This window comes from Sapajus apella, unplaced genomic scaffold, assembly GCF_009761245.1.
Source record: "Sapajus apella isolate SASKATOON/1434 unplaced genomic scaffold, GSC_monkey_1.0 scaffold65, whole genome shotgun sequence".
Lineage (NCBI taxonomy): Eukaryota > Metazoa > Chordata > Mammalia > Primates > Cebidae > Sapajus > Sapajus apella.
Genome location: NW_022437005.1, coordinates 40,085 through 53,437, shown reverse-complemented (window position 1 = coordinate 53,437; position 13,353 = coordinate 40,085). Strand labels below are relative to the sequence as shown.

At 39.4% G+C, this 13,353-nt stretch overlaps 1 protein-coding gene across 1 annotated transcript in view; it reads right to left on the bottom strand.

The window, feature by feature from the left end:
- Positions 1-13,353, bottom strand: part of SPTLC3 (serine palmitoyltransferase long chain base subunit 3) — a 152,559-nt gene that overhangs the window by 99,122 nt on the left and 40,084 nt on the right. The window contains exon 2 of the mRNA XM_032248009.1: positions 10,005-10,190. Coding sequence (XP_032103900.1) covers positions 10,005-10,190 — 186 coding nt within the window. The remainder of the gene's footprint in view (positions 1-10,004; positions 10,191-13,353) is intronic.

Genomic DNA, 13,353 nt, shown 5'->3' with positions numbered 1-13,353 from the left:
TATTATACAAATAAAGTATTTTATACATATTATATATATATATGTGTGTGTGTATATATATATATACACACATATATATATATATACATATATATATATATATACACATATATATATATATATATATATAAATAGTTGTTGGTCTCTATTGAGTATTCACTGTGGAAGACTGTGATCTGATTTTACCAATGATCTTATTTAGCAAAATATTTCTTGGCCTTTGGTATTTTGGGGTTGCCTTCTCAGCCTATGGCACATGCTCTGCCAGATACAATTGTGGACAACTTTTGCCCCTTCTTGCTTTTTAGCCAGAAGATATTTAGATCCAAGCTTGGTAGGAGAGATGGGGGATTTTGCTGGCCAGTGATTCTGGCTGCATTTAAAGCTATTGGTTTCTTGGTGATAGCTGAGTCAAAGAGTGAGCCATGTAGATAACCGAAGGAGGGCCATTCCAGGCAGAGGACTATGCAAGTGGAAATTACTTGAGGCAGGCATGGGTGGCTGGTGCCTGAGGAATAGCAAGGAGGTCCTAGTGTCTGAAGCAGTGCTTGGGAGTGAAGAGGAAGAAAAGGGATGAAGTTAGAGACATAGTCTGTGTTCTGCAGAGCCTCTGGCAGCTCTACTTGGAGGGAGATGGGAAGATTGTAAAGGGTTCTGGCCGGACGTGTGCTGTGACCTGACTTAGGATTTTAACTATCACATTGCTTGTTAGTTGAGAAGAGACTGTTGGGTTCAAGTGTGGAAGCAGGGTACATCTGAGGTAAGAGGAGATGGTGGTTTGGACAAAGCTTGTAGCAACACGGATGGTAAGAAGTAGTCTGATAATAAATACACAGTGTATTTTGAACATAGAACTGACAGCATTGGCCTACAGATTTGACTTTGGGTGCAAAAGAAAGAACTGAGTCAAAGATGACTCGGAGGTTTTACCCAGAGCACCTGGACTGGTGGAGTTGCCATTTACTTACTTGGAGATTGTGAAACGCATAGGTTTGGCGGGGAAACTCAACACACAGTTTTGGATGTATCAAGGCTGAATGACTGCTGATGACTGTGAGCTAGAGCACAGGTGGCCTCGACAGGAACCCAGACACCTCCCCTGTGGTGACAGGTGGAAGGCCAAGTATGTGAGCACAGTGCAGGTAGGTGGTGGAGGGAGCAGGTGGATGTGCTGACCTTTTCCTATTTTCTCAATGAAATAGGAAGTGTGAGACACAGTAACAAATGTTAGAAGCTGTTTTTTTCTTATTTCTGCTTGCCTGCATCATTTGACAAGGCCCCTGACTCTGTGACAATACGCAGCTTTCTAGAAAGATGCTTTGAAGACAAAACAGGATAGAGCATATGGCCCCCCATGTCTCTACCCTGAGTCACTATATTCCTCAAAAGATAAATTACTTCAGAATGTCTGTTATTAAAAAGCTAAATCAATAACAGATGTTGGCAAGATTGTGGAGAAAAAAGGGATGCTTATACATTGTTGGTGGGAATGTAAATTAGTACAAGTTTTATGGAAAACAGCATGGAGATTTCTCAAAGAACTAAAAATGGAATTACCATTTGATCCAGCAATCCCACTGCTGGGGAATTATTATATCAGAAAGATATATAGCACTATTGACAGACAACAGCAGAGATGTGAAATCAACCCAACAGTCCATCAGCTAATGATTGGCTAAAGAAACTGTGGTGTGTGGGGCCAGGTGCGGTGGCTCATGCCTGTAATCCCAGCACTTTGGGTAGGCAGATCATGGGGTCAGGACTTTGAGTACACCCTGGCTCACATGGTGAAACCCCATCTCTACTAAAAATACAAAAATTAGCTAGGCATGGTGGTGGGTGTCTGTAATGCCAGCTTCTTGGGAGGCTGAGGCAGGAGAATTGCTTGAGCCTGGGAGGCAGAGGCAGGAGAATTGCTTGAGCCTGGGAGGCAGAGGCAGTGAGGTGAGATTGCACCATTGCACTCCAGTCTGGGCAACAGAGCAAGACTGTGTCTCCAAAAAAAAAAAAAAAAAAAAAAGGAAAATGTGCACACACACAATGGAATACTATTCAGACATATAAAAGATTGAAATCATGTCTGCCTTCCTCCCCATCACCTATATCTGGCATTTCTCCCCATGAAATCATGTCTTTTGCAGCAACAGGGATGGAATTGTAGGCTATCTTAAGTGAAACAACTCAGACACAGAAAATCAAGTAACACATGTTCTTACTTCTAAGTGAGAGCTAAATAACGCATGCACACGGATGTAGAGAGTAAAATAAGAGACACTGGAGAGTCGAAAGCGGGGAGGGTGGGAGGAGGTCGAGGAATGAGAAATAACTTAATGGGTACAATGCACATTACTTAGGTGATGATTATACAAAAAGCCCATACTTTACCACTACACGATATATCTACATAACAAAACTGCAATTTTACCCATTAAAACCATCATTCTCAGCAAGCTGACACAAGAACAGAAAATAAGACACCGCATGTTCTCACTCATAGGTGGGTGTTGAACAATGAGAACACATGGACACAGGGAGGAGAGCATCACACACCGGGGTCTGTCGGGGAAATAGGGGAGGGACGGTGAGGGGTGTGGAGTTAGGAAGAGATAGCATGGGGAGAAATGCAAGATATAGGTGATGGGGAGGAAGGCAGCAAATCACACTGCCATGTGTGTACCTATGCAACAATCTTGCATGTTCTTCACATGTACCACAAAACCTAAAATGCAATTATATATATATATATATATATATATATATATATATATATATATATAAATACAAAAATCAATATATATATATATAAATTCAAAAATCAAATGGGGCAATCCCTAAATAAATGAATAAATAAATTTAGTACTTGCTTTCCTACACATAAGGTAATGTCTAATGGGGTTACTGGTTATGCTTCTGTAAACTATAATCAGACGTTCTCTTGCACCCAAACTTAGATGTGATTTTGCATATACTGAATCTTTACCACGGTATGTGAACTGTGATCTGAAATGCTGCATTGGAGCAGTCTGATAGAACCTGTCTAAAGGGCTACTCTGAGGCCCTAGGCCTCAGTTTATAGTCCCCAGGAAGACTGCTAAATAAAACTAACCTTAATTCTTTAAAAACTTAATTCTTTTTCTGTAGTTGATAGATGCAAGATTATTAGCTGAAAGTCAGGAAGTACAAGAAGTGTTACAGGTTTGATGGGAAAGAGGAAAGTATGAGTTGCCAGCTAGAACAGTCAGTGACTGGAGGTCCTAATAACAGTGTGATTGGCAGGCAGCACCAAGGGCTGTATTGAGGCTAGTGGTCCTGAATTTGAAGGACAACCAATCAGCATGGGGGTGAGTATCAAGATGAGGCCATTTCAAAGCCCATGGAATGTAAGCTGGTTAGAAGGAAGAAAAAGACAACCTGGGAGAGGGCAGGAGAATGAAAAGATCTTAAAATCAAGGGATTGTGGGCTCCAAGGGTGGAGTTGTGGGGGTGGTGAAAGAGGCACTGGAGGGAGTACTGCAGAGAGAAAGCTAGCAATAACAAATGCTGGGGCAGAACAGCTCATTCCAATGTCCAGCCAGGGTTGTAAAGCATCGATCTGGTATTGTCAGCTGCTCATCTGTAATAGTTAACTGCCAAGGTCTACCACGATAAAGTACAGATGGACTGAGGCCATCTTTCCTGCAAGGGATAGTTGGATAGTTGTGTACGTGAAAGGGGATTTCAAGGAGGTTTCAAGGGATGGGGCTGCCTGCACCTGAATGCAGGTGATAGCTGAATTTCAAATTGAGAATCTCTAGAACAGCAGTGCTTCTCAAACTTTAATGTGTAGCTGTATCACCTGAGGATCATGACAAAATGAGTCTGATGTTCTGATGTTCTGGACTACACAGAGATCAGATGGGATGGAAACCATTTATTTTGTAAAGAAAGGTAAATTATTAATTTATTTAATTCAATGCCTTTCTCCTATGGTGCTGTTTGAGCAGTTCTTATAGCAACAGGGGCAAGTGTTGAAGTGTAGGGCTGACATTTGATGTCCATAGCCCATCGTTCAGGACTGAGGCATCTATTCCCCTAGTTGCTAGGAGCCTTGGAGGCTTACAACTCTATGAGGATTGCCTGAGTCTGACGGGATCTTCCTCAACTGAGATCTCTGGTGGCAGCTTCTATCAATGTAGGAATCAAAAGATCTAGCCACCTTCCTTCAGCTCAGATGACTCTTGACAGGCCCTCCCATCTCCAGGGCTCCTTGTGGGATTTGTTGAGGACTTTGCTGGGTCTGAATCATCTCAATTCACTCCATCCCCTCTTCCCTCTCCAACTCCCCCACTCCTGAGCCATGCTGTTGCCTTCTCTGCCTCACAGGTGATGATCCCAGGAGCATAACCCAATAACCTTCCTGCATTCAGGCTACCATCTCAACAGTAGGCTTCCTAGGAAACAGCTTGTCATGGGTACTTTTTTTTTTTCTGACAAAATGTAAGAAATTGCTTTAGAATAACCAAGAAGACTAGACTTGCTGGGTTAATAGAGCAACTATATTGAAAGATTAGAAAATAGATTGTAGAGCTGAAGCATAAGCCTTCCAAGAAATGCCACACCTGAGAAATTTACATTTGATTCAGCCTTTGTCTCAGTGCTCTGAAATGTGCTGATTTATTATGAATTAGTTACTTGTACCTGGTGAGGGCCGTGGAGATCACTGTGAGAATGCCCAAGGAGAATTCCCCTTCGAATCTCTTTTTCTCCGTTTCATTATCAGCTCTACTAGGACCAGGGAAACCTGCATCTCTGGAAGCATGCTGAATTGCCTCTTGTTTGATTTAACTGTTTCTTTGTCCTTTATCATTCAAGAATCTTTATGTCCTCAAAGCTGCCTGTGGCCATCATTTTGCCAACAGAACCATTTCATTGTGATGGATGTGATGTTACTATCCAAATGTAACATCTGATGTATCTGCCCCAACTAGAATTTGAGATTCCCCTATTTTCCTCCTTCCATCTTATCTTCTGTACACTCAGCCACCAAGACTTGTTGATGCCTCCTAAATATGCTCTACAATTAATTTTCTTTTCCTTCCATCTGCCTCTTTCCTAGTTCAAGCACAAATAATCTTTTTCTAAACTACTATTAACTGTTTTTCTTGTCCCTTGCTTTTAGTCTTGCATTGGGATTCTGTCTCTGAAATCTATTAAATTCTCTGAAGTTCTTCACTTTCTTTTCATCCTATCTCTTTTTCTCTATGGACTTTCCATGGGAGTTCTTGTCTACTTCCCTGGCTTTGATTACTGTTGATATGCTGAAAATAAACTTAGCATGTTACAATGTCCCACTGAGACTTTTTCCAGAGGTCCAGACCTTGAAGTTTAGCTGCTGGTTCTTCAAACTCAACTTGTTGAAAAATGAGTTGACCACTTTCTCCTTCCAACTGGATCTTGCTCCTCTATTCCCCATCTCAATGAATGACACCACCTTCTGTCATAAACCTGGATATGGTCTTTCTTTGTCAATTTCCCTATTTCCTTAAGTCAAATCAACCATCTGTAACTCCACCTCTTAAACATCTCCTGGCCTTTTCTCTTGTCGCCATTTCTATTGTCACTACCTTGGTCCCAGGCCAACTATCTCATTTAGATTTTTTTAAACCTGTATATCTGCATCAGCCTCATTTCTTTTTTGAGCTCTCTGTTTTCTTTCTGCAATCCATTTCTTATAGGGTAGAGAGAATGATCCTTCTGTCTACAAATATGCATTCCTTTGCCTGAAGTCTTTCAATGCTTTCCCATTGTTCCATTATTCTTATAATACATGTCCGTGGCTTATAAAAAACCCATTGTAGTCTGGCCCCTTTTTGCCTCTCAAGCAGTCTTTCTCCCCACATACTCCCACTCTCATTCACAACACTAGGTCACTGGAATTCCATGGTTCCTTGAATGCACAATGCTTTCTCTAACCTCTGGACCATCTTGTATCATATTGCCTCTTCTTAGAGACTCCCTTTCCCTTCTTGATTCACCTTTTGCCTTACTACTTACTCATCAGCTTCTAGATCTCAATTTAACTTTATCTTTCACCCAGAAGTTTTCATTAAACACCAAATCAGATTAGACATTTGTCTTTGCTCTCATGGTGCCCTGTACTTACCTCTACTTTGTCTTTTAGCAAATTCTATTGCTTTTTTATGTTTAGCTTTCTGAGAGCAGGAATTTCATCTGTTTTGGTTATTCTTGTAGCCCTAGGTCATAACACAGTGCCTGGCACAAAATACATGCTCAAAAATAATCCAATTTGATTAATTAATGAATTAACACATGGCTTGGGACAAGCAGTGCCCTCTTTTGAGAATGTTCTCCTTTGTACCCTTGCTAACTTGGCAAACTCCTGCTCACCATTCAAGCCTCAGCATCAATGTTTCTTGACTCCCTAAGGGAGTTGCAGTCCCTGTGACCCATATCACCCTCTTCCCCTTCATCATTTTTAGTATATTATTTGCTTGTGAGTCTGTTTGGACACCACACTTCAAAATCTCTAATGGTAGACACTGTCTTTTCATCTATGGATATTAGCACCCATTATCTGCTATAGAGCAAATGCTCAAATGCTTGCTAAAAGTTGGAGGGATTATAATAATAATCTGATTTTTTTTTCTGAAGATGATATACTTGACTTAATATAGTTCCAAGTAATTCCACATAGTTTGTTCATGAATGTGTAATAAGTGTTTTTCTTACTGTGGGTACTAGTTGCTAAGTTATAGAATTTTCTCAATTCATTGAAGTTTGTATCTCACCTATGTTCTTTGTTTAGATGTGTTCAAGTCTCCATCACATGCAATGATGCATGCCCATATAATATTCCAAACTAAGTTTCAGAAAAAAGAGATTCATGACGTCATAAATCCTTTGGACCGATTTAGAAAACACAATGCAGGATCTTTACAGACATCTGAATATTTTCTAGGCTGTCCTATAGCACTGTGCAAAAAAGAGAAAATGTAGACTTTTGCAGGCTATCTAAAGTACTTAGATCAGTGATTGTACACTGTGGGTGATTTTGTGCCCCATGAGACATTTGGCAATGTCTGGAGACATTTGAGTTGTCACAGGTGTATATGTGAGTGATAATGGCTGATCTAATCAGAGGATGCCGTTAAAATTCTTTTTTTTAAAAAAATTAATTATTGTCTTCTGCTAGCTTTTGAATTTGTTTGCTTTTGCTTCTCTAGTTCTTTTAATTGTGATGTTAGGGTGTTGATTTTAGATCTTTCTTGCTTGATTCTGTGGGTATTTGGTGCAATAAATTTCCCTCTAAACACTGCTTTGGCTGTGTCCCAGAGATTCTGGTACATCATGTATTTGTTCTCAGTGGTTTCAAAGAACTTATTTATTTCTGCCTTAATTTCATTATTTACTCAGTAGTCATTCAGGAGCAGGTTGTTCAGTTTTCATGCAGTTGTGCGGTTTTGAGTGAGTTTCTTAATCCCGAGTTCTAATTTGATGGCACTGTAGTCTGAGAGAGTGTTTGTTACAATTTTTGTTCTTTTGCATTTGCTGAGGAATGTTTTACTTCCAATTATGTGGTCAACTTTTGACTAAGTGCAATGTGGTGCTGAGAAGAATGTATATTCTGTCTATTTGTGGTGAAGAGTTCTGTAGATGTCTATTAGATCCACTTATTCCAGAACTGAGTTCAAGTCCTGAATATCCTTGTTAATTTTTGCTTTGTTGATCTGTCTGATATTGACAGTGGGGTGTTAAAGTCTCCCACTATTATTGTGTGGGAATCTAAATCTCTTTATAAGTCTCTAAGAACTTGCTTTATGTATCCGAGTGCTTCTGTATTGGGTGCATATATATTTAGGATAGTTAACTCTTCTTGTTGCATTGATCCCTTTACCATTATGTAATGCTCTTCTTTGCCTTTTTTGATCTTTGTTGGTTTAAAGTCTGTTTTATCAGAGAGTTGGATTGCAAACCCCTGTTTTTTTTGTTTTTTTTTGCTTTCCATTTGCTTGGTAAATATTCCTCCATGAACAAAGACTTCCAGAAATATGGGACTATGTGAAAAGACCAAACCTACGTTTGATTGGTGTACCTGAAAGTGATTGGGTGAATGGCACCAACTTGGAAAACACTCTTTAGGATGTTATCCAGGAGAATTTCCCTAACCTGTCAAGACAGGCTGACATTCAAATTCAGGAAATACAGAGAGCATCACAAAGATGTTCTATGTGTGGCTTTGCATGTGAGGTGGGTCTCCTGAATACAGTACACTGATGGTGTACTTCACTTTTTATCCAGTTTGCCAGTCTGTGTCTTTTAATTGGGGCATTTAGCCCATTTACATTTAAGGTTAATATTGTTATGTGTGAATTTGATCCTGTCATTATGATGCTAGCTGGTTATTTTGCCTGTCATTAGTTGATGCAGTTTCTTCATGGTGTTGATGGCCTTTACAATTTGGTATGTTTTTGCAGTGATTGTTACCAGTTTTTCCTTTCCATATTTAGCGCTTCCTTCAGGAGCTCTTTTAAGACAGGACTGATGGTGACAAACTTTCTCAGCATTTGCTTGTCTGTAAAGGATTTTATTTCTCCATTGTTTATGAAGCTTAGTTTGGCTGGATATGAAATTCTGGGTTGAAAATTCTTTAAGAATATTGAATATTGGCCCCCACTCACTTCTGGCTTGTAGACACATAATCATCAAATTCACCAAGATTGAAGTTAAGGAAAAAATGCTAAGGGCAGCCAGAGAGAAAGGTTGGGTTACCCACAAAAGGAAGCCCATGAGACTAGTAGCGGATTGCTGAGACTTTCTGGAGCATTTCTAAAAGTTTGTCCAAAATTTTCTGAATTTTTGATTGTTTTTTGTTTAAGCCATCTATTTCCCGGAATATTTCTACTTTCACTTCTTGTATCATTTTTTGGATTTCCTTGCGCTGGGATTTGCCTTTCTCTGGTCTCTCCCTGATTAGTTTAATAACTAACCTTCTGAATTCTTTTTCAGGTAAATCAGGGATTTCTTCTTGGTTTGGATCCATTGCTGGTGAACTAGTGTGATTCTTTGGGGGGTGTTGAACAGCCTTGTTTTGTCATATTGCTAGGGTTACTTTTCTGATTCCTTCTCATTTGGATAGGCCCTGTCAGAGGGAAGGTCTAGGGTGAAGGCTGTTGGTCAGATTCTTTTGTCCCACAGAGTGTTCCCCTGATGCAGTACTCTTCCCCTTTTCCTATGAATGTGGCTTCCTGTGAACTGAACTGCAGTGATTGTTGTCTCTCTTCTGGGTATAGCCACCCACTGAATCTACCTGGCTCCAGGCTGGTACTGGAAGTTGACTCCACAAAGTCCTGTGATGTCAACCATCTATGGGTCTCTCAGCCCTGAATACCAGGGCCTGTTCCAGTGGAGGTGGTGGAGGGTGCAATGGACTCCATGAGTGGTGGAGTCCAGGCTTAGCTTTGGTGTTGGTGGTTTAATGCTTTATTTTTTAGATGCTGTTCAAATTCTTACAATGTGCCAAAGAATTGGTTCAAAATATTAATAATGTCAAAGATGAGAAATCAGACTTAGATGAAATAAAAGTCTCAGTTCACTCAAATGCACTTTCCTTTTCAGGATAGAGCATAAATAATACTCTACTTACAACCACAAGACCTAAGTACAGTCCCACCCAGGAGCCCTTGCTCTTATATTTTGATGTTTTTATCTTTAAATTTTTATTTTAATATCTATCTCATGGGGTTGTTACAAAAAGTAAATATTATAAGCTATGGGAAAAGCCTTAGTTCAGTATCTGGCAAATAGTTGCCCATGAGATGTTTGTAAAAACAGGTCCATAAACAACATGGGGGATGGGGTTTAGGAGGTAGAGATGAATGAAATTTACCCTGAATAGTTCCTGAGTACCTCATGCTTTCTAGGATCTGCACCTGCGTCACCACTTTTGGGAACACTTTAGAGAGCAGTGGGCATTAACAAAGATCCAGGGACATACACATACGTACTTTTTGTTCTTTTCGCTCCACAGCTGCGTTGCATTTTTCTATTCCCCAGTTTCTCAAGAAATCTCTGAGATAGCCAAACAGGGTTCCAATTCCATATCCCATGTAAGTGAAAACCATAACATGAAGGGGTGCTTCCTCAAAGGATTCAACAATGAGCTTATCATAAAAATGTGGCTTCCCATTTTGCTGAAAACACAGAAGAAAATCCAAGATTAGCATTCTCCTGCTACACATATGCTATGATAAAATTGTGAATTTTCAACCCTTTAAATAAATTCTAAAGACCATATATAAGATTGTAAAAAAATTAGACACTGATCATTAAAGAGAGTAATCACAAGTGCAAACTTTATTTTACAAGCTATAGTAACATAATTGATTCAAGCAAAAGTTCTCAACAGAAACTCAACCATTAGGTGAAGAGTTAATGAGGAATAGAGTGTGTGCAGGTTGCTAAAGTATGACCCCATAGCCTACTTCCTAATCACAAACTTGGAGTTGTTACCTTAACCAGGTGATCAAATTATATCACAAATGTTAGAACAAGCAGCCACTCTACATTCCTGTCATGTGTGATATTCAATACACAGCACACCTATGAAATATTTTACCCGAACTTAGTTAAGCTCTTATGTCTAACTTCCATTTTACAAGAAATACTAGGCTAAAAAACATGGTACACAATCAGATAATGAATGTAGAACTTACATATCTATTATCTTCATTCCTTCTACATTTTTGAGAAGCAGAATTTTTGGAATCTGTGTGATTTAGTCACTGGGAGTTTTATCCCAAGCCACAAAATAGATGAAAAGCAAATCAGTCTGGTAGATGAATATTTTAAATCTCTACGTTCTTATTCTTAAAGAAATTTTTAAAAGCCATATTTTATAGTGATACCTAACATTTGAATTCTTAAGTCAAAATACAACAAAATATTATTAAAATTATTTGCCTCCTTATTTATTTATTATTTCAGGTTACCACTATAGATACCCCAAACTAACACTGGTGGATATTCCTGTCTAGTGTGTCATCCCAAACACTACTTGATGGTATAAAATAATGAAAATGAAAAAGCACTGGTTAATATGCAGTCTTGAGTAAAAGGAAAATGACAGGTCACATTCTTGACTTGTATATAGGGCATTTGTTGCAGCCTTCCATGAGCAAGCAATGTGTTTAGCACTGGGGATTAAAAGATGAACAAGACGGACCCCATTCCTACTCCTCCCTCTGACTATGTCCTTACCCCAGTCATGTAGGTCTGACAGATGGCTGATCTTGCTATGCTATTTTAGTACAAACCTTTGGCTCCCTTCCTTGGCTCTGTTCTGCACTTGACTATTGGACTACATCAATCTCCATCCAGCATTCCAGGTGACCTCCTGGCCCAGTTAAAATCCACCATCCTTCTGCATCACGGGTACACAAAATTGGTTTCCTTGCTGGATTTATCCAGACTCTAGCAAAACAGACTCAGAGTCTCATAAGGAAGACATGATGGAACTTTATATCTGATTAGATATAAAGTTAAGGAAGAGGAAAAAGAAAAGTATCTGCAAGGAACAGTATAGTATTGTTGATAAGAAGAGAGAAGGACTTGGAAGGAGGGCTGCTTTTTGGAGAGAAGACATGAGTCTGTACAGAACATGCTAAGTTAGGGGTAGTGATTGCCTGCAGGAATTCCCAGAGCAGTGAGGAATGCAGGAAAAAAGAAAGACCCTGACTCAGTCAATTACTATGGGCCACAGTTTAAGTGATGGTTGAAGGTGAATGTGATAAGGTACAAATCATAAAGAGGGAAGAGCAGTAGGCTTGGGACAGAATTTGTGGACACAGTGCTTTTTTGGGTACCACAGAAGAAAAAGGGTGAATAAAGAGAACCCAGTGTGGGTGACCTCAGAACCTTAATTTAACCTATTCACAAATTAACCCCTTTGGCTGACTTAGAGAATGGATAAGTTATGTGGGTGTACATAAAGAGAGAAAATGTGAGGATATTCAAGTTCAACCCATGGGAGTCTTTTTCCTTTCCTGGTCCCATCTTCATTTCTGAGCGTCACACGTAACCAAATCAAGTGGAGTGTTTCTCTTGAAATCCGTGGGCAGTTTCTGCTTCAATTAGCTCAGAGGCATCCCTGCACTGTACATCACAGCTGGTCTACCTAGATGCAAATAAAACTCACAGTTGGTTGCACAGACTGGGCCTATATGTAACTATTTATTTGCTCCTGTGACTTGTTCTGGTAGCAAGTAATAACACAAAGGAGAAAATTTCAACAATATTCATCAGCCCAAACCAATATCTACTTTCCTCTCGTATGAATAGATACATTTTTAATTTAATTTAACTTAATTAATTTTATATGGTAGAGAAAAAATGAGATATCTTCCCAGAGTAAAAAGCTATCTGGAAATGTAGTGGTCTTCCTTAACAGATAGATAGTGACTCGTTTACTATATTGTTTTACTTATAATTGAAGTCAGTCACAACAGATTCCTCAATCTGTCGTTTGGATAGTTATTTTGAAACATAAAATTTCATCCTATCAAAGTAAATGTAGTAAGTAAATTTGCTTAATAAGTTTACATTTGCTAAGCACTTGTTATTACTGCAGATAAGCATTGCTTTGTTTAATACACTTTGGCTTGTTCTACCTTTTCTTTCACAGCGTTAAAAATAAACAGATCCTGAGCCACACTGCCCACAGTGTCTAGTCATTTGGGATACTGTGACATCCTGGGGTTTGTTTAATTTCCTGTACTTCTGTCATATCTGGAAATAAACTGGGTGCTGGAATATGCAGGGAGGACCCACCTTTATGGACAATTACTCTTCCATTCAATGGGTAGCTCTTTTACTGGCTGTCTTAGGCTAATATTAAAGGAGCTATGAACTCAATAAATACAGTATGTTTCCCCCAGAATCAATAGTACAATAGGGTGTGTGTGTGTGTGTGTGTGTTTGTGTGGTGGGGACACAAATGTTCATAATATAGAGCAAAACGTGAAGGTCATAGGATGATACTAATGAAGGGACCACATCACACTGGGTGATCAGGAGTGGTTCCCGAGGAGGCTGACCTGGAGCCTGGTGTTGCTGGGAGGTTGAGCATAACAATGAAGATGACTTGCTCAGGGCTCAGACTTTGCTGATGGTGTGACCTTGTGAAAGTCACTTAATTTTTTGAGGCCTCAAATGTCTCCAGTGTAAAGTGGAGCTAGTAAAGGTTGTTTCTGAAAATTAGGTGAGATAATATATGCAGGTTAACTGCCACAACACAAAAACTCATTAAATGTTATGGTTTTTGTTAAATATTCTGAATAGAGATGATAGATTAAAATT